We start from the raw sequence: 18448 nt of genomic DNA on the forward strand, positions 1-18448 counted from the left end.
CGACATCTCTTCTATAGTGTGGGGACCAAAACTGGATGAAGTACTCTAGGTGTGGTCTTACTAAAGCTTTACAGAGTGGTGTTAGTACCTCCCTTGATCTTGATTGCATCCCTCTGTTAATGCAATTTAGGATTGCATTGGCTTTTTTAGCTGCCGCTGCACATTGCTGGCTCATATTTAGCTGGTTGTCCACTAAGACTCCAAGATCCGTTACTGCTACTGAGTCTGGTTTCACCCAGTCTATCTAGCCTTAGTCTCTCGATTGACACGTACTAAGGATGGCGGGCCATGGGAAACTTCAAACGTTCCTCAAACGTGGCCATTTTAAGACATGTAGACTTCAATCCCCAGAATTCCCCAGCCAGCACTGAGGTGCTTAACTTTCACACCTACAATTGGGTACAGAGGAATCAGCATTGTGTTTTCAGGGATGGACACATGGGCTGATCTCCTAAGGTAGCTCAAGTTGAAATGCACTTCAGAATCCAATAATGAGATGATTAGGACACAGATCACTCAGGCAAGGCTGACTCAACCAGGTTGACTAGGTAAAGGGTCTTCTGGATGCTGGAGGCACCTAGGTCCCCCAACTCACAAAGCTATTCCTTTCTCAAATGAAAACATTAAATGTAGACTTCAGCTTCCCGATCATCTCATCTTATTTTGTTGAGAAGGGGTCCCCCCCCCAAAAAAGCAAGCATCTGGTCCTTATGGGAAGCTATAGTATCATAGAACCGTAGGGATGCAAGGGACCGTGGAGGTCTTCTAGTCCACCCCTGATCAAGGCAGGAGACCTTATTATCATCCTGGTCAAATGGTTGTCCAATCTTTTCTTGAAAACCTCCAGGGATCCACAACTTCCAGAGGTAAGGCCTTTCCACTAATTAATTGTTCTCACTGTCAGGAAATTTATCCGTGTTTCTAGGATGGTTCTCTCTTCGATAAGCTTCCATCCATTACGTCTTCTCCTGTCCTCGGGTGCTTTGGAGAACAGGTTGATCCCCTCTTTCTCTGTGACAGTCCCTCTAGTTCTGGAAGACAGCTATCATGTCATTGCTAAACCTTCTCTTCATTAGGCTAAAGATACCTAGTTCCCTTGGAATGGAATGGAATGGAATGGAATGGAATGGAATGGAATAGAATAGAATAGAATAGAATAGAATGGAATGGAATGGAATGGAATGGAATGGAATGGAATGGAATGGAATAGAATAGAATAGAATAGAATAGAATAGAACAGATGAATGGAATGGAATGGAATGGAATGGAATGGAATAGAATAGAATAGAATAATAGAATAGAATAGAATAGAATAGAATAGAACAGAGGAATGAAATAGAATAGAATAGAATAAAATAGAATAGAACAGAGGAATGGAATAGAATAGAATAGAATAGAATAGAACAGAGGAATGGAATGGAATAGAATAGAATAGAACAGAGGAATGGAATAGAATAGAATAGAATAGAATAGAATAGAATAGAATAGAATAGAATAGAATAGAATAGAATAGAATAGAATAGAATAGAAAAGAATTCTTTATTGGCCACGTGTGATTGGACACACAAGGAATTTGTCTTCTCTAAACTCCTCTAAACTCTCAGTGTACATAAATAAAAAATAAAATATATTCGTCAAGAATCATAAGATACAACCCTTAGTGATAGTCATAGGATACTAATAAGCAATCAAACCATACTAGGAAACAATAAAAACAATACAAGTTGTAAAGATACAAGCAACATGGATATAGCCATAAGTGGGAAGAGATAGGTACTAGTAAGGATGAGAAGAATACCGTAATAATAATAATAATACAGTCTTAGTAGTTAATTTGACCTTGTCGTGGGAATTAGTTGTTTGGCAGAGTGGTGGCCTTGGGGGAAAAGCTGTCCTTGTGTCATTTGTTCTGCTGTGCAAGTGCTCTATAGCGTCTAGTCTTAGCTGCTCATTATAAAATTTAGCTTCCAGACCCATAATATAAGATCTTTTTTTTCCCCCCCATATATTAGGATATTAAGATATGCTTGGAAGTTCTGGAAATGTTGGCTTGCTGTACCTTCCTTGTCCTCACGAAGAATCCACCCTAAAAGCACCAACGTTGGCAATGTCCACCCCTTCCAAAATGAACCGTGCCCGAGAGGGACATTACTCTAAATCTGAAGTTACGGAAAATAGCTTTTTCTTGGCACAGAAATCTTTTGGCAAAGTGAAGCAGGGGGAGAGAGTGACATTTCCCCCATCCCTCCAGGGACCCTCGGAGAGGGGGAAAAAAATAAAATAAACCCCCAATGAAGAGCTCAAGAAGAGCCAATCTCTCCAGAGCGGACTTGCTACAGAAAGGCTCTGTTCATCTTCCGACAGTTTTCCCCCTTCCTTGCCAAACTCCATCCCTTTGCCGATAACAAGGTCAGCCATTCAAAGCATGCCTGGGCCCCCTCTAAGTTAATGATCATTTGCTGTCAATCACAACCCAGATCGAAAGAGCCAACACTTTTGTGGGAAAGAATAAAGCCGTCTCAATTTTGTGATTAAGCTACTTGCAGACTCGACTGGTTCGGCTACAAAAAGAAAAAAAGAAAAGGCAGGGATTTTTTTTTTTTAAAAAAAGCCAGGAAATATGAAGCACACCCTTGTTTATCTTGCAATAATTAAAGGCTTAATTTAGAAACCTTCGCTGATGAAATAAACATGTCGCTGCCTGAATTCAGAGGCACTTTGGCGCTTCCTTTGGCCAGTGCGAACTTTGGAATTAAAGAAAGGAATAACTATCTTAGGTGTGAAAAGGCGAGGCCTGCCAGGGACAAGCACCCCTAAAACAGTGGGGTACTTTCTTATTTTTTGTAGCTTTTGTAGCTCAAATGCAACCACCACAGAGCCTCCTTACCCTGCAGTAAAAATATCCCACTTCTTCCTCATGCTGGGTATTGGTGGCTCACATCAAGTAGCCAAAATATAGAATACAGAATAACAGAGTTGGAAGGGACCTTGGAGGTCTTCTAGTCCAACCCCCAGCCCAAGCAGAAGATCCTGTCCCATTCCAGACAAATGGCTGTCCAGCCTCTTCTTAAAAGCCTCCAGTGATGGAGCGCCCACAACTTCTGGTGGCAAGTTGTTCCACTGATTGTCTTTACTGTTAGGAAGTTTCTCCTTAATTCCAGGTTGGTTCTCTCCTTGATTGGTTTCCACCCATTGCTTCCTGCCCTGCCCTCAGGTGCTTTGGAGCAGGGGTCGTCAACCTTTTGGACCTCAGCGACCACCAAACTCATAATTTTAAATCCCACGGACCAGAGACCCTGGGAAAATCCCCCCAAAAAGTCTGCAGGAAAATTCCCCATCCCTTTTTCCTACTGATAGATCATTATTTGGGATTGCAGGATACCAGGAGGGAGGGAGGGGAGAGAGAGAGAGAGGAGAGAGAGAGAGAGAGAGAGAGAGAGAGAGAGAGAGAGAGAGAGGAATAGAACAGAATAGAACAGAATTCTTTATTGGCCAAGTGTGATTGGACCCACAAGGAATTTGGTGCAGAAGCTCTCAGATAGATAGATACTGTAGATAGATAGATAGATGAGAGAGAGAGAGAGAGAGAGAGAGAGAGAGAGAGAGAGAGAGAGAGAGAGAGACAGGGAGAGAGAGAGAGAGAGAGAGAGACTGAGACTGAGACTGAGACTGAGACTGAGACTTCATGCAAGGAAAGCAGCAGAAGTCTTTCTTTCTCTCCCCCAAACTCCGCCAGAAATGAGTCTTTGCCGGCGCAGCCTCTTGGAGTGGGATGTCTTGCAGGGTCCCAAAGACTCATTTCTGGCAGAGTTTGGGGGAGAGAAAGAAAGACTTTTGCTGCTTTCCTTGCATGCAGCCAAAAGCAGAAGAAGAAAGAAGCAGCCAGGTGCCCAGGCGACGCATGTGGGGCAAGTGGGGCAAGTTCCCCCCCTCCGCCCTTTCCCCCCTCCCCTCACCCTCACTAATGCAAGCGACACAAGCCTTGTGTTCTCGCGAGCCGTGTGGGCAGTGCAGCCTTGTGTTCCTGCGCTGCCCGGATTAATTCCTTTGAGGGTGACATTTCTCTGCGGCCCACCAAAATTTTCTCACGGACCACCAGTGGTCCCCAGCCCACTGGTTGTCAACCACTGCTTTGAAGAATAGCTTGACGCTCCCGCTCTTCTTTGTGGCAGCCCGATATTAGAACAGTGCTATCAGGTCACCCCTAGTCCTTCTCTTCTTTAGCCTAGACCAGGGTGTCCAACCTTGGCAACTTTAAGACTTGTGGACTTCAACTCCCAGAATTCCTCAGCCAGCTTTGCTGGCTGAGGAATTCTGGGAGTTGAAGTCCACAAGTCTTAAAGTTACCAAGGTTGGACACCCCTGGCCTAGACCTACCCACTTCCTGCAAAAAAGTGACAGGCTAATCCTTGAGCAAAACTCCCTTAACAACTGTCTCATAGCGTAGCGACAGAAATTTTGAGCTCAACTGTGGACGTAAGTCGAGGACTACCTCTACAATGTTCTCTCCTCCCAGCTGTTCTACTGTCCACCGTCCTCGTATGGACATAAACAAATGTGAATGGAAAGATGGAATGGCAGGAGAAGGAGTTGCACAACATACTTAAGCGGGATTTCACCTTTGTGCAAGGAATTGGAGAGGTTTGAAGACTCCGAGTATGCCTTTGGCTCTTCTCCCCACCCCCAAGAGTCTCAATTTGGTTTCTTTCTTGCCACAGCCAAGGCCACTGAGTCATGCATCAGGCAGCAGGACATCACAAAAACAAGTGCCTGCTCCAATTCTGACAACCTCACAGAGCCTTTTTTTTGACTCCAGGTCAGAGGTGGCTTGCTGTTCTCTTCTTCTGGGACTTTTGAAAATGACATTTCAATCTAGACTGCAGGGGTGGCTTTTCCTGGTGGTCTCTCATCCAAGTATGAACCAGTCTGACCCAGCTTAGCTCTTCAGACCAATTAAATGTAATTAGATGCTGCCACCTAGCAGGGCACAGGAGGTAGTACAATTGTTTTACATATATCTAGGCAGGTAGTCCTTGACGTACATTCATTTAGTGCAGGGGTCTTCAAAACTTGGCAGCTTTAAGACTTGTGGACTTCAACTCCCAGAATTCCTGAGCTAACAGGAGGATTTCTGGGAGTTGAAGTCCACAAGTCTTAAAGCTGTCAAGTTTGAAGACCCCTGGAATAGATAGATAAAGAGAGGTAGAATAGATAGAGAGAAAGAGAGAGAAAGAGAGAGATAGAATAGAATAGAATAGAATAGAATAGAATAGAATAGAATAGAATAGATAGAATAGATCAAGGATCTTCAAACTTGGCAAGTTTAAGACTTGTGGACTCCAATTCCCAGAATTCTTGAGCTAACATGACTGGAGGAGGAATTCTGGGAGTTGAAGTCCACAAGTCTTAAACTTGCCAAGTTTGAAGATCCTTGGTTTAGTGACTGTTCAAAGTTACAAGGGCACTGGAAAAAAAAACTTATGACTGTTGATGCATTCGTCACGTGATCAAAATCCAGATGCTTGGAAACTGACATATATTTATTGACAGTTGCAGCTTCCCGAGGTTATGAGGTCACCTTTGGAGACCTTCTGACAAGCCAAGTCAACGGGGAAGTCTGATTCACTTTACAACCGTGTTACTAACTTAACAACTGCAATGGCTCACTTAACAACGGTGCCAAGAAAGGTAATAAAATGCTGCAAAATTCACTTAACAACTGTCCTGCTTAGCCACAGATACTTTGGGCTCAGTTGTGGTTATTAAGTTGAGGACTTCCTGTATCTGGATCGCTGGCAAAAGGCTGGAAAGCTCTTTGTCCAGAATGGTAGGTAGATTCCTACATTGGCCAGGGATTTGAACTAGACCAGGGGTCGCCAACCTTTTGGACCTCAGGGACCACCAAACTCATAATTTTAAATCCCGTGGACCAGAGACCCGGGGAAAATCCCCCAAAAATCTGTAAGAAAATTCCCCACCCCGTTTTCCTACCAATCAATAATTCTTTATTTGGGATCGCAGGATACCGTCTCCAACTCCATTCTCAGTGGGAGAGAGCGAGAGAGACTTTTGGCTTCATGCAAGGAAAGCAGCAGAAGCAGCAGAAGTCTTTCTTTCTCTCCCCCAAACTCTGCCAGAATGGCGCAGCCTCTTGGAGCAGGATGTTTTGCAGGGTCCCAAAGACTCATTTCTGGCAGAGTTTGGGGGAGAGAAAGAAAGACTTTTGCTGCTTTCCTTGCGTGCAGCCAAAAGAAGAAGAAAGAAGCGGAAAGAAGCAGCCCGGTGGCAAGGCCATGCACGTGGGGCAACTGGGGTGAGTAGGGCAAGTCCCCCCCCTCTGGCCTTTCCCCCCTCCCCTCACTACCTCATGTTGTTCGCAATGCAAGCGACGCAAGCCCTGTGTTCCCGCAGGCCATGTGGGCAGTGCAGCCTTGTGTTCCTTGCGCTGCTTGGATTAATTGTTTTGGGGAGTGTTTTGGGGGTGACATTTCTCTGCAGCCCACCAAAATTTTCTTGTGGACCACCAGTGGTCCCCGGCCCACTGGTTGGCGACCACTGAACTAGAAGACATTTAAGATCCTTTCCAATCCTAGGTGTCGATGACTCTATTTGACCAGAACAGCTATCAAAACAGGCTGGATTCTGAATGGCTGGAATGATGGGGCAGCACCCAGTATTTCTTTCCCTCTGGTGGCGCAGCTACATGATGCAACTCGCTAGCACTTCCCTAAGTTTAGTGATATGACCATTTACTCAGGTTCACATATTTTTATCCCATGCGCTGGGCTGGATGGATTGGAAGTCTGATCTAGTAAGGTTGGACATATACCTCCACGATGCAAGTTTCACCCTGACTGTACGTGTGCGATGACATCATAACTATGTAAGAAAGGGGTGGAGCTTGTGTTTATGAGCCGCTGTGGCGCAGTGGTTAGAATGCAGTACTGCAGGCTACTTCTGCTGACTGCCAACTGCCTGCCATTGGGCAGCTCGAATCTCACCAGGCTCAAGGTTGACTCAGCCTTCCATCCTTCTGAGGTGGGTAAAATGGGGACCCAGGTTGTTGGGGGCGAGAGGCTGACTCTGTAAACTGCTTAGAGTGGGCTGGAAAGCACTATGAAGCGATATATAAGTCTAAATTCTATTGCTACCTTCCTTCCTTCCTTCCTTCCTTCCTTCCTTCCTTCCTTCCTTCCTTCCTTCCTTCCTTCCTCCTCCCTCCCTCCCTCCCTCCCTCCCTCCCTCCCAGTGGTTAGAATGCAGTATTGCAGGCTTATTCTGCTGACTGCCAGGGGTTCGATCCTGACCAGGATCATGGTTAACTCAGCCTTACGTCCTCCCGAGGTGGGTAAAAGGAGGGCCCAGATTGTTGGGGGAAAGAGGCTGACTCTGTAAATCGCTTAGAGAGGGCTGTCAAAGCACTGGGAAGCGGTATATAAGTCTAAGGGCTATTTCTATTTCTATTATTTCTTATTCTATTCTATTATCCTATCCCATCCTATTATTATTCTATTCTATTCTATTCTATTCTATTCTATTCTATTCTATTCTATTCTATTCTATTATTCTATTCTATTCTATTCTATTCTATTCTATTCTATTCTAGCACAGTAGTAGTTAGAATGCAGTATTGCAGGCTCCAGCTTGACTCAGCCTTCCAAGGTCGGTTAAATGAGGACCCAGATTGTTGGGGGGGAGATGCTGACTCCGTAAACTGTAAAGCACTATAAAGTGGTTTTATAACTCTAAGCACTATTGCTATTGCTATGGCACATGAAATGATGCCCTGGGCGAATGCTGGCTGAAGAATTTTTTGGTGTTGAAGTCCACCCCTCTTAAAGTAGCTGAGTTTGAGAAACACTGACCTAAGTTAACGATGGACATTTGGAAGAAAAAAAAATGTGGCCATGAAAAACCCTTTCAAAGATCTGGAATGGTTCCGGGGAAGAAAAATTCTGCAAAAGTTCTGCAGGGCCCGTGAATCTTCTTGCAATATTCCACACTCTGCTTGTCACAACGACCAACGTTTGTCAGCTGCTGATAGAGATTTGTTTCAGGAACGATGTTTCCGCACTTCTTCTACCATGGAGGAGAACATCTGAGCCTAATATCTTCTAATATCCCAGTGACCTTTAGAGAGCCGAACTGGCAGCTGGGAAGAAACTTATTTACAGCCGAGTTGGCATTGCACATTTATTCTGCTTACCTAGAAATCTCTTCTCACTTTGGGGACTTGGGTTTTTCTCTTCACGAACCAGTCCCTGCGTGGCAAATAATTAAGGAAGATTTACTCTGCTCGGCAGAGCACGGCTGGGTTTTAAAAATATTCTGGCTGGCCTGCTCTCTTCTGGTTGCCAAGAGAAATTAAATACAACCCCGAAAGCTGCTTCTGTTGTAAAGGTTTGCGGTCCTAGTCCATAAAGAGGAGAAACTTCCTAGAGAACCAGCAAGTATCCTTGAAGATGGGTCAAACCCTGATGCCTCGAAGGAAGGAACTTCTAGCTTGGCACAAGGAAAAGAGGCTTAATTTGAGGCCGATTCTTGAGATACACCAAGATGGATGAGATGGTTTCCCCAGCTTGGCACCTGCTCCAAAGCACCTGAAAGCAGGACAAGAAGCAACGGACGGAAACTAATCAAGGAGAGAAGCAACTTAGAACTAAGGAGAAATTTTGTGACATTATGAACAATTAATCAGTGGAACGGCTTGCCTCCAGACATTGAAGATGCTCCATCACTGGGAGCTTTTAAGAAGAGACGGGACAGCCATTTGTCCAGAGTGGTATAGAGTCTCTTGCTTGGGTAGGGGGTTGGACTAGAAGACCTCCAAGGTCCCTCCCAACTCTGTTATCCTGTATTCTTGCAGGGTGGTAGGATATGAAGGTGAAAATTGCAGTGAACGGGGAAAAAAAAAGATTGCACAGGAGGCGAAGGCGACCTTTTGTGATGAAGCCTATGATTTTCCTATTCAGGAGTAAGTAACTTTTTCAGACTGCAGGATGCACAGATCCTTCACATTAATCTGGGCCAAGGTCGACGTTGCAAAAAGTAAGTGGGGCCTGACTTGTACTAAGGAGTTACTCTGCTTTATGTGAGGAATCTTAACAGGAGGGACGGGCCGAGAGAACTGGTATAATGCACAGTGCTATTTCTTTGCTAAGCCTTTATACATCACCATTTAAGAATGCCAGATAATGTTCTATTTAACCAATATAAAAAGTTAAAGTTAATGAAGTTTGATATTAGGGAAATAATATTCAAATATTCAATATCAGAGGAACTAACAGTCCAATTGCCCTCTTTTGAATGGGGTTTGTGGCCAGACAATGGTTTAACTTAATTTTATTTAACTTCAATAAACCAGGATAACCATCTTAAGCCAAGATGGCAGCTATTTTTAAAACTATTTTTGACCACCTCCTGTGGACCTGCCTGATTGCAAAGTTGCCTCATGCACGGTACCAAATTATGTAAATACAAATAAGGAAGAAAAATACATCAATAATAATAAAACATTAATCAAACACCGGGTAGATACTATCACATGTGGTGGATGTGTCCAAAAAAAAAAAAAAAACAACTTTGGATGAAAATACATACGTGGTTAGAAAAAATGTTAAAGCAGCATATAGTTTATAAGCCAGAATTATTTTTGTTAGGCATATTACCAGAGGAATATGATAAAGGGAATGTATATTTAATATTACACTTTTGACAGCAGCAAGAATTGTAAATGCAATTCTGGAAAAACTTCTACGCAAAAAAATTCTACGCAAACTGGAAAAAATGAGGAAATACGCACAGAAGAAGAAATAATTTAAAAAAATTAGATTGCACTAAAATAGACAGATTAACACTAAAAATAACAGAAAAAGAAGGCACAGAATATTTTCGAACTTGGGACTTGTTTTATCAACGGTTGGATAATAGAGGTAGAAATTAGGAGTTTAATATTGTTATATAAACGAATTGACTCAGACAGTATGCTGTTCACCAGGCACTTATTGTCTGGTGAAGAGAAAATATATAAATAAAATTTAAAAAATAATAATAAAAGACTGAAATAGCCAGATAAAGAAACCCTGGAGGGAAAGCTCAGGTTTGGGTGATGAAAAAGGAACATAGGTTAAGAAAGGTAAAGATGTCCAGAAATTGAGTCGTGCCACAACTTTTCTTGGCCAATCAAGGAACAAGTTTTGTTTTTTTTCAGGATGAAATTCACCTTTTCAGTCCAGTTTCAGCCCTGGGATCTTCCAGCCCAAAACTAACCCGGCTTTCAGATCCATATAGGTGGTCTAGGAACTCCCAATTTCCAGCCTTGGAGGGACTCTTCTGTAGCAGCTAACGACTACTTCAGCTTCAACCGCAATAACACACAGACAAACAATGGATACAAACTCAAAGTAAACCGCTCCAAACTCGATTGCAGAAAGTACGACTTCAGCAACAGAGTGGTCAATGCCTGGAACTCACTACCTGACTCTTGTTGCATCCTGAAACAAACCCCAAAACTTTAACCTTAAACTGTCTCCTGTGGACCTCACTCCATTCCTAAGAGGTCTGTGAGGGGGCGTGCATAAACGCACCAGCGTGCCAGTGGTGAGATTCAATTTTTTTTTTTTTTACTACCGGTTCTGTGGGCGTGGCTTGGTGGGCGTGGCGGGGGAAGGAAACTGTAAAATGTCCAGTCAGAGGTGGGATTTGCCAGTTCTCCAAACTACTCAAAATTTCCGCTACTGGTTCTCCAGAACTGGTCAGAACCAGAGGTGGTATTCAGCAGGTTCTGAACAGTTCTGGAGAACCGGTGGCAGAAAATTTGAGTAGTTCGGAGAACCGGAAACTGGCTCCGCCAACCCCACCTATTCTCTGCCTCCCATTGAGTCCCAGCTGATCGTCTGGGTCTTCTTTGGTTACCCTGCACAGGAGAACAGAGCTGGAAAGCAGGTCAGTGGGGTGGGGACTGGGAGAGAATGGAGATTTTGCGATATCCTTCCTCTGCCACGCCCACCAAGCCACACCCACAGAACCAGTAGTAAAATTTTTTGAATCCCACCACTGGTCAGAACGTCCTACCGTCCCTGTCCTACTGTTCCCATTTATTCGTTCTCATTTATTATATATATACTTATACCTATTTATACTTATACAGTACATTTGTATGTTATGTTCATACTTACACTTGTTTTCTCATACATGCTTGGCAAACCAAACGAAATGAAATACATAAAAATAAATAGAGCAACGTTATGGCTGAGAAGACTTCATTTCATTTTCTATTAAATACATCACACTGATCTTCTTCAGTCTCATATGGGTAGTCCTTGATTTACGACCTGAACTGGGACCAGAATTCTGTCGCTAAACAAGGGGGTTCAGTGAGTGAGCCATGCCTGATTTTATAATTTTTTCAGTTGTAAAATGAATTCCACAGTTGTTAAGTGAATCACGTGGCTATTAAGTGAACCCTGCCTCTGCCACGGAGCATCATAAATACAGGTTGGATGCGAAGTAGCCAAAATTTGGTTAGGCGACCATTGACGATGCTGTGGGAGTCTTAAAATAATTTTTTTTCAGTCCTATGGTAACATTAAATGGTCAGTAAACGAATGGTTTTAAGTCAAGGATGAATAGTATTGTATACATTTCACTTCTGCAATGTTTCACCCAGATGAAACAGCTTTTGGAGGCCTTGAGAAATGGGGCAGGAGAGAAGAGGTGGTGGTTTAGGCCTGAGAAAGAGGAGAGCATCAGAAGAGCATAGAGAACAGCCCCGCCGTAAGGTTGCTATTCTTTAAAGGGGGCAGTGAAGATTTTGGATGTTTCACGATCCTTTTAATTATCCCAGGACAATAAAATAGCACCTCTAGAACCCTGTCATTGTGTCATGCCCCTATCTGACTCGGAGGAGGAAGCTGAGCAACTGACAGGGAGTGGGAGTGTGGCTCCGTTGGCTGTGGGGGAAAAACTGGGGAAGGGCAAAGTCCGGGTGGGCAGAGCAAGGAAGAGGTAGAACAAGGGAGAGGGAGTTCAGAGGAAGACCCAGGCCCACCCCGTCTTCATCCTAGAGCACAGAGAGAGGAACGGAGAAGAGAGCAATGTGGGTTGCGTGGCTTATGAGGGAGGAAAGGGCCCTGATTCCCTTCATTAGCTGCAGCTGGGAACACAGTGTATAAAAAAAGGCAAGTTGCGTGCAGCAAGCTGTTGGGAGCAAATGTGACTTTATCTTGTATCGTTGTGGCTTATCTGTGTTCGTGGTGTCTTCCCAACTGTGTGAGTTTTTCTGTGTTTTCAAGTTTGAAATTCCTGCTTCTGCCCTGCCAAACTAATTACTTCAGTTTGGTTGGTTTGGATTTTACAGTTTGCGTTGCTCATGTTTTGGACTGGATTTTCTACAGTCAAAGGCTGTTCCTGGGAGAGTTTTTTTTTTTTTCAGCCTGAAGGTAACCTGGACATTGGGGGCAAAGTTGGAGATGATAAAGGGACTCTTATTGCTTATCTGACTGTGTTGCCTTTGTGCCATGCCCCAGTTCATCACACATTGTCTAATATTTGACCAGACCTACATTGAAGGCCTGATAGGCACCTAAGGATTTTGAAGCTACAATCTTTAGCTCAGGGCTGTCCCACCTTGGCAACTTTAAGACTTGTGGATTTTGACTTCCAGAATTCCAGAATTTTGGAAGTCAATCAATCAGAATAGAGTTGAAAGGGGCCTTAGAGGTCTTCTAGTCCAACCCCCTGCTCAAGCGGGAGACCCTATACCATTTCAGACAGGTGGCCATCCAGTTTCTTCTTAACAGTCTCCAGTGATGGGGTACCTATAACTTCTGGAAACAAAGCTCTTCCACTGTTTAATTGTTCTCCCTGTTAGGAAGTTTCTCCTTAATTCCAGGTTGCTTCTCTCCTTGTTTAGTTTCCATCCATTGTTTTTTTTTTTTTTTTTTTTGTCTTGCCTTCTGATGCTTTGGAAAATAAGTTGAAATCCACAAGTCTTAAAGTTGCCAAGGTTGGACACCCCTGCTCTAAACCACCAACTTTAAGTAAGGAATGATGAACCCCTTCTAGATAACCTGAATTTGAAAAAGGCGCATTGATCTGCTATGGAGAATTCTAAGCCCCTTGCTTAGACAAGACCAAACCTTGGAGAAGTGATGTTGCAAACCACTAGAAACATGTCCAGGGTTATTCCTTTTGCTCCTCTGTCTTGTTCCCGCTGTCCCAGTTCATCCCCATTTCCAAGCAAAGATTAGGGGGAATGAAAAGCAATAGTGACAGCACTTAAGATTTATATACCGCTTCACCCTGCTCTCTAAGCAGTTTACAGAGTCAACCTCTTGCTCCTGACAATCTGGGTTCTCGTTTTATTAACCACAGAAGGGATTGAAGGCTGGGGTAACCCTGGAGCTGGTCAGGATCGAACTCCAGGCTGTGGGCAGAGTTAGTGTCAGCCTTCAAGATCTTCTACTACTGCTTTGCATCTTTTGACTGCCATAAGTAACGGGGGGAGGAGGGGGAATATTGTCTGGGAAGAGAGCTGGAGGTGTTACATTCTTGTGTTGTGTAAATGAGGAGAGGGGGGAGTATAAATTCCTGCTTTAGGTTTCTATTTCTCGCTTAGCTTTCTTTTTTCTGCGCAGCTGCAAACCTTTATCAAAATATGTCAAGGTCAACGGACAGAGGCCTCATCACCACCTGAAGATGTCCACATGATCATATTCAGAACTTTTATTTGGAAGAATCTTTTGAACTATGGGGTTGGTGGGTGGGAACAATTTCATCACTTTGTATATGTGATCTGGGTGCCTAATTTCTCAGATTCAGAATCCTATTTGATGCTACCACTTCATTTTTCAGTAAAAGAATTCTTTTCTCTAATTTATGGGAGTCTAAGTATTTCTTTCTTGGATTTTGAATGGAGCACCGACTGACAGTTAGCCTGCAAGTCTGCATTCTAACCACTGTACCACCAGGGCTCCATGAAATTAGCCAGTGCCGTCGAGGTGACCTGTGGTAGGTAAGAAACTATTGTAGACTTTCTACGAGTTAATTACAATAACAGATTATTAACAAAGGGCTTTGAAGTTTAACTTTGCTGTTGATTAACGTGTGAACTATTTTTTCTTCAGATACATACATGTAGGTAGCAATAGCACTTAGACTTATATACCGCTTCCCAGGGCTTCCCAGTCCTCTCTAAGCAGTTTACAGAGTCAGCCTCTTGCCCCCAACAATCTGGGTCCTCGTTTTACCCACCTCAGAAGGGATGGAAGGCTGAGTCCACCTTGAACCTGGTGGGATTTGAACTGCCAAATTGGAGGCAGCTGGCTGCAGAAGTAGCTTGCAGTACTGCACTCTAACCACTGCACCACAGAGGCTCATATGTGTGTGTATGTATACATGTTCAATGTATGACAGGTCAAACTGGATGGCTAACAGATGTAAAATTTTATAAACCTGGACCTGTTTTGCAAGGGGAAAAGCTATTACGGTTGCAATATATTTGCTAGTGTCCAACTGGGGCGGGGGCATAATATAGGTTTTTAAATTTTTTAAATCTTTTCAACTCACACCTTTTGGTCTAGTTTTGTTTCGTCTTTGTAAATTCCACCCCCCACCCCCCCGGTATAATAATTTTCAGAATAAAATTTAAAAAAATTAACAAAAGAAATTACCCAGTGCCACAGGAAAAAACAGCCCTCATATCCGACAGATAAGATTTTCCCTTCCCTTTAGCAGAAGCGGCCCTCACCCCACCCCCCCAAACTCCTTACCGGAGAGTGAGTAATCGGTGTTGGTCATCCTCATGGCCGGAGTGTACGAGACGCTTGGCATGTCGTGCCCTTTCTTCTGCTTACGTCGATACCACACAAACAGTGCCAGCAAAACCATAATAATTAGCAGGAGGATAATAATTCCAGAGATTGCTCCCACTGAATGCCTCTCAGATCCAAGAGCTGGGCTAATTTTAGTATAGGGATTTAATTCTTCCATCATGAGAGCCGCTGTTAAAAATAATTCACAATGCACCATTAAATTAAGTGGCGGAGGCCAGGTTGCAAGAAAGGGCCAGCTATTACGGGGGATTACAGTTGTTAAAGCTTTCCAACAGCTCGTCTCAATCGGGTCAGTGGACTACAACTCCCATCAGCGCCAACCCACGAGGCCAAGAGCGAGGGATGCTGGGAGATGTGGTCTGGCCATATCTGGAAAGCTGCTCTTTGGGGCCGCATGCCAGTTGAAAGGAAACCGTCGGTAGCCCCAAGAAATCACTTTCCTCCCATTTCATGATTTTACAGGGTGTATCTCTGCCCCCACCTACCAGCTTTGGATTCACTCCAACAGCAATTTAGACTTATATACCGCTTCCCAGGGCTTCCCAGTCCTCTCTAAGCGGTTTAGAGAGTCAGCCTCTTGCCTCCCAACAATCTGGGTCCTCATTTTACCCACCTCGGAAGGATGGGAGGCTGAGTCGACCTTGAGCCAATCGGGATCGAACTGCTGGCAGTGGGCAGAAGAATTAGCCTGCAATACTGCATTCCAACCACTGTGCCTTATTGAGGAGGGGTGAGCCTAGTCCTACGGAGATGACCTCTCCCAGCGGTTCTAGCCAAATCTGCCTCATGAAATGCAGGGGACAGGAGGAATCTACAAAGAGGCGGTCAAAATATCAAGGGCCCACAAAAATGGAAGCAGAGCTCCAACTTTTTCTCCCTGCGCAGCGCCTAGTTATGGTGCCCATGTTGACTTATGTTGACCCACCTTTAGACATTCTTCTGGGAGATATTTGGGAGAGAAGGAATGTCCCCAAACAAGACAATTTATTTTATTTTATTTATTTAGAAGATTTATATGGCTGCCCGCTCACACACACAGTGACGCTAGGCGGTTGACAAAAAGTCGAAAACCCAATGTAAAAAAAAATTAAAAAAACCCAATAACCTTGCTCCCTATCCCTCTGGTGACACCACACAATCAAACAAGCCACTTGATGGGCTTCATCCCAGGTTGGGTTCCCCAGGCCCGTTGCTAAAACCAGGACCTTCCAGGGCCTTGTGAAAGTGTTTTCAAAGTGGGGGCCAGTCTAAACTCTGCAGGGATGATGTTCCAAAGGGAGGGAGGGAGGAACCACGGAAAAGGCCCTTCTTCTGGGTCTTGCAAAATGTAGTTCTGCAGGAGAAGGGACCTCCAATGTTCCTTGCCTCCCCCGGTCTGTTGGGTTGGGTAGATGTGGCCGGGAAGAGAGATGGTCCCTCAGACAACCCAGTCTTTAAACCACAGAGGGCTTTAAAGGTGACCACCAGCACCTTGAATTGCACCTGGAAGCAAATTGGCAGCCAATGCAAATCTTGTAGTAGAGGGGACACGTGTGCACACCTGGGCCTGCACAACGATTATACGATGGCATCTGAATTGGATGGTTTTATTCTAGCGAAATAAATGCACGACTGAGTCTCTACCGCCATACTGCGCCCTCTTTGTTAAACCTCAGCCTTTCAGCTTTCCTTCAAAAAGGTTCCGGTTTCTAGTCCTCATGGGAAAAAAAAGTCGAGCAAAAGCTAGATAGTCTACCAATCCTGCCTTTCCCCCCCTCCTGTGTGAATTTCTTCCAGGGTATAATCATTTTTTGGGAGGATGGTGGTGTCTTTTTGAACTGTTCTTGGAAGAATGGCCCGAGTTGAAGGCTCCATTGAAAAGGAAAAGAGCAAAGAAGGAGAGAGAGAGAGAAGTTGCCTCACCTTGATCGCACCTGATTCCCTTGAACCCGGGGCTGCAGTAACAGGTCCCTGTAACATAGTCACAGGTGGCGTTATTCATACATTCGCAGAGCTGCTGGCAGCCGTAACCAAACGTTCCTTGTGGACACTCTGAAAATGCAAGGTGAGAAAAAGTCTGGAGAAAAAAAACAGCATTTCGCCAATCTAGTTATTTTTTTTTTTGCAATAGGACATCATCAGAAGATGCTAGTGTCAGGATTCCGGCAGTTGCCCCCAATTAAATCATGAGTCTTGAGCCAAACTTCCAAAACTTCAAAAGGATTTATTGGGAGTTAACATGCCAGCACTGCCTGGGTGTAGCTGACTCTGAGGCATGTCATTCATTGTCACCCTTGACCCTGGTTTTCCCTCCACCCCCTGGGTGTATCTTAATTCATATTCTCCAATGGGACACATCCATAGCCAAGAGTCATCAATCATGTTCTCCAGTTAGAATTTTGCGTGGCAGAAACTTCAGTCACCTAGTTACTATCTTTGAAAACATTTATGGAATGCACTTTCTGTTTGCAAGCTGCCGCACTGCTCCCCCTCCCTTTCTGTTGGCAACTCTAAAAAGACCATAGAAATATTTCATGAGTTGACAACTAGTTAGGAAAAAAACTCAGGTAAACCTCACGGCCTTCCTGTAGGACAGTATTTTTCCAATCTTGGCCACTTTTAAGATGGGTAGACTTCAACTCCCAGAATTCCCAGCCATCCATATAAGTCTTGTGGTGGGGGGAAGAGGATTTCCATTTTTGGTTTTGAGTGATTGTTCTCATTAGTGGGGCTACAGTTGGTGATTGTCACGTCCCCGTCGGAGCCTGAATCTGCAAGGGGGAAGATGAGCTGGAACCTGAGCCTTTCAGGAGTAGGACAGCTCGTAGACAAGGAGGAACAGGGGCAGGACGAATGTGAGAGAGCTCAGGGGATGAGCAAGGACCGCCTCCTCCTGATCCGAGAGCACAGAGAGTGGAGAGAAGGCGAGAACAGTGCAGACTGAGCAGGCCACTCGGGAGGAGAGCGCCCTGTCCCTCTTCACAAAGCACACCTGGGGGATGAGGCTTCAGGAGACGCTGTGGCGAGGGGCCTTTGTTGGGAACAAATGCTGAGTGTCTGAAGTGTTGAGTGCCAACACTTGAACTTTCCAAGAGTCCTTGCATTTTTTTTCTGGCTTGCTGCCCTGATTCCCTGGATCCTTTGCTTCCTGAACTCCTTGATTTGCCCTGCTGGATTTATTTCTGTGCAGCCTTGATGTACACAGCACTGGGCTAGACTATCTGCAGCCAGAGGCTGCTTGAGTTTGTGTGTGTGTGTGTGTGTGTGTGTGTGTGATCACTTTGCTCTGGGACTTGCCAGAAACGTGGAAGCGTTTGGGGAAATTTGGAGCAATGAAGGGGCGGTTTGAACTGCCAGCTATTTGTGGTTATCTGCGTGCCGTGCCCTGGGTCATCACACTGGCATTGTTTCTGATGTTTTCCATAACACTAAAGCTTCAGTTTTCCCTTGAGATTTCGTGAGACCCGGAGAGGCTCACCTGCCCTCATCTTCCTGACCACGAAATAAAAGCAAGAACACCCACATTTTCTCCCCCAAACCCCTTTTCAAAAGCAAATATTTGTGGATCAAATTCAATGAGAACTAACAGGGAAAAAACAAATATGTAGGAGAGTTTTGGGGCATAGAGACATGGC

The 18448-nt window shown here is 44.5% G+C and overlaps 1 protein-coding gene across 2 annotated transcripts in view; it reads right to left on the bottom strand.

Annotated features, from left to right (window-relative positions):
- The window catches only part of MEGF11 (multiple EGF like domains 11), a 530131-nt gene that overhangs the window by 12938 nt on the left and 498745 nt on the right, over positions 1-18448 (bottom strand). For both annotated transcript variants that reach the window (XM_087972942.1, XM_087972943.1), the window contains exons 20-21: positions 16737-16865; positions 14772-15002 (exon numbers count right to left, since the gene is read on the bottom strand). In XM_087972942.1, the coding sequence (XP_087829068.1) occupies positions 14772-15002; positions 16737-16865 (360 nt within the window). The remainder of the gene's footprint in view (positions 1-14771; positions 15003-16736; positions 16866-18448) is intronic.

Source organism: Notechis scutatus, chromosome 11 (genome assembly GCF_049901735.1).
Source record: "Notechis scutatus isolate UNSWTSFEM ecotype Mainland chromosome 11, rNotScu1.2, whole genome shotgun sequence".
NCBI lineage: Eukaryota > Metazoa > Chordata > Lepidosauria > Squamata > Elapidae > Notechis > Notechis scutatus.